The sequence below is a fragment of the Empidonax traillii genome, unplaced genomic scaffold, assembly GCF_003031625.1.
Source record: "Empidonax traillii isolate 1590-97213 ecotype Southwest subspecies unplaced genomic scaffold, ASM303162v1 scaffold6323:size6217, whole genome shotgun sequence".
Taxonomy (NCBI): domain Eukaryota; kingdom Metazoa; phylum Chordata; class Aves; order Passeriformes; family Tyrannidae; genus Empidonax; species Empidonax traillii.
The window spans coordinates 4,199-6,217 of NW_020961516.1; the positions used below are offsets into that span (position 1 = coordinate 4,199).

The 2,019-nt window shown below is 65.7% G+C and overlaps 1 protein-coding gene across 1 annotated transcript; it reads right to left on the minus strand.

The window, feature by feature from the left end:
- Nucleotides 1-799: 799 nt before the first annotated feature.
- Nucleotides 800-1,364, minus strand: LOC114073400 (small proline-rich protein 2H-like; the record flags this gene model as incomplete). Its single annotated transcript, XM_027911156.1, has 1 exon — nucleotides 800-1,364. A coding segment is annotated over one exon (565 nt), but the record flags the coding sequence as incomplete, so codon positions are not given.
- Between the last annotated feature and the right edge of the window lie 655 nt (nucleotides 1,365-2,019).

Genomic DNA, 2,019 nt, shown 5'->3' on the forward strand with positions numbered 1-2,019 from the left:
GCTGGGGAGGGGTCCCAGGTGATGGGGAAGGGTCCCAGATGCTGGGAAGGGGTCCCAGGTGATGGGAAGGGGTCTCAGATTCTGGGAAGGGGTCCCAGGTACTGGGGGGGGGGTCCCAGGCACTGGGGAGGGGTCTCAGAGCCCCAGGAAGGGTCCCAGATGCTGGGGAAGGGTCCCAGATGCTGGGGAGGGGTCTCAGACCCCGGGAAGGGGTCCCAGGTCATAGGGAGGGGTCCCAGGCACTGGGGAGGGGTCTCAGAGCCCAGGAAGGGTCCCAGATGCTGGGGAAGGGTCTCAGATGGTGGAGAGGGGTCCCAGACCCCGAGAAGGGGTCCCAGATGCTGGGGAGGGGTCCCAGGCGCTGGGGAGGGATCCCAGACCCCAGGAAGGGGTCCTAGGTGATGGGTAGGGGTCCCAGATGCTGGGGAGGGGTCCCAGACCCCGGGAAGTGGTCCCAGGCACTGGGGAGGGGTCCCAGACCCCAGGAAGGGTCCCAGATGCTGGGGAAGGGTCCCAGATGCTGGGGAGAGGTCCCAGGCGCTGGGGAGGGGTCCCAGACCCCGGGAAGGGGTCCTAGGTGATGGGTAGGTGTCCCAGATGCTGGAGAGGGGTCCCAGACCCCAGGAAGGGGTCCCAGGTGATGGGGAAGGATCCCAGATGCTGGGGAGGGGTCCCAGACCCCGGGAAGGGGTCCTAGGTGATGGGTAGGGGTCCCAGACCCCAGGAAAGGGGTCCCAGGCACTGGGGAGGGGTCTCAGACTCCAGTCAGGGGTCCCCCGGCACCTCGCCGTCCCCGTGCTCAGCACTTCTGCAGGCAGGGCGGCAGGAGAGTGACCTGCTTGTGCTGGTGGTGGCCGGGGTGTGGTGGCAGGGGGATGGGGGCCGGGTGGCACCTCTGGACAGGCAGGGGGCACCTCTGGACGGGCGGGGGGCACCTCTGGACGGGCGGGGGGCAGCGATGCTGCAGGGGCAGGGGCTGCAGCACCACGGGGGGAGTGTCGCTGTCATCCTCGGGGGGACACTGCTCCACCCTCCTCCTGGGCTTGCCGCCTCCGTCCCGGTCCTGGCAGGGCGGGGACGGCCGGTACTGCTGGAGGGGCCGTCGGTGGATCCTCACGGGTGGGGGGCAGGCGGGGGGCGAGTGGTTCACCTCCACCCGCCGGCGGGGCTTGCAGCTCTGCTGCTGCTGCTGCTGCTGCTGCTGCTGGGGCGGGCACGGCTCCTGGAGGGGTTGGCAGCCCCGAGGGGGGCTCTGGCAGGACCCCTCGAGGTCGTGGCTGAGGCTCCCGGGGGTTCCAGGCTGTGCCCAGCCCATCCCACCCTGGCACGAGTCGTGCTCGCCGAGGCCTTTCTGGTAGAGCATCCTGTGAGAGGGGAGGGAGGGCAGAGATCACCACGGTCATTCCTGGAATCCTGGAGGTTGGAAAAGAAGCTCCCAGCCCATGGATCCAGCCTGTGCCCCCATCCCCAGCTTGGCCACCCCCAGCCCAGAGCGCTCAGTGCCACTTCCAGTCCTTCCCTGGACACCTCCAAGGGGTGGGGACTCCAAAACCTCCCTGGGCAGCCCCTGCCGAGGCCTGACCACCCTTTCCATGGGGAAATTCCTGCTGATTCCCAACCTGACCCTCCCCTGGCACAGCTGGAGGCCATTCCCTCTCCTCCTGTCCCTTATTCCCTGGGAGCAGAGCCCGAGATCCCCCAGCTCCAACTTCCTTCCAGGGAATTCCAGAGAGCCAGAAGGTCCCCCCTGAGCCTCCTTTTCTCCAGGCTGAGCCCCCCCAGCTCCCTCAGGAGTTCTCCTCGTGTGACTCACAAGCCCCCTCAGGGATAAAAACCAACCAAACCACAACCAAACCACAACTTCTTTTTTTTTTTTTTTTTTTTTTTTTTTTTTTTGGGCCGTTTCTGTGAAAAAAAAAAAAAAATCGTGAGGAACCCTGAGTAGAGCTGAGAGAATCCAACTCACCCTTTGGGAGCAGGACGGACGGACGGGCTGGGCAGGGAGTCACAACAGTCCTG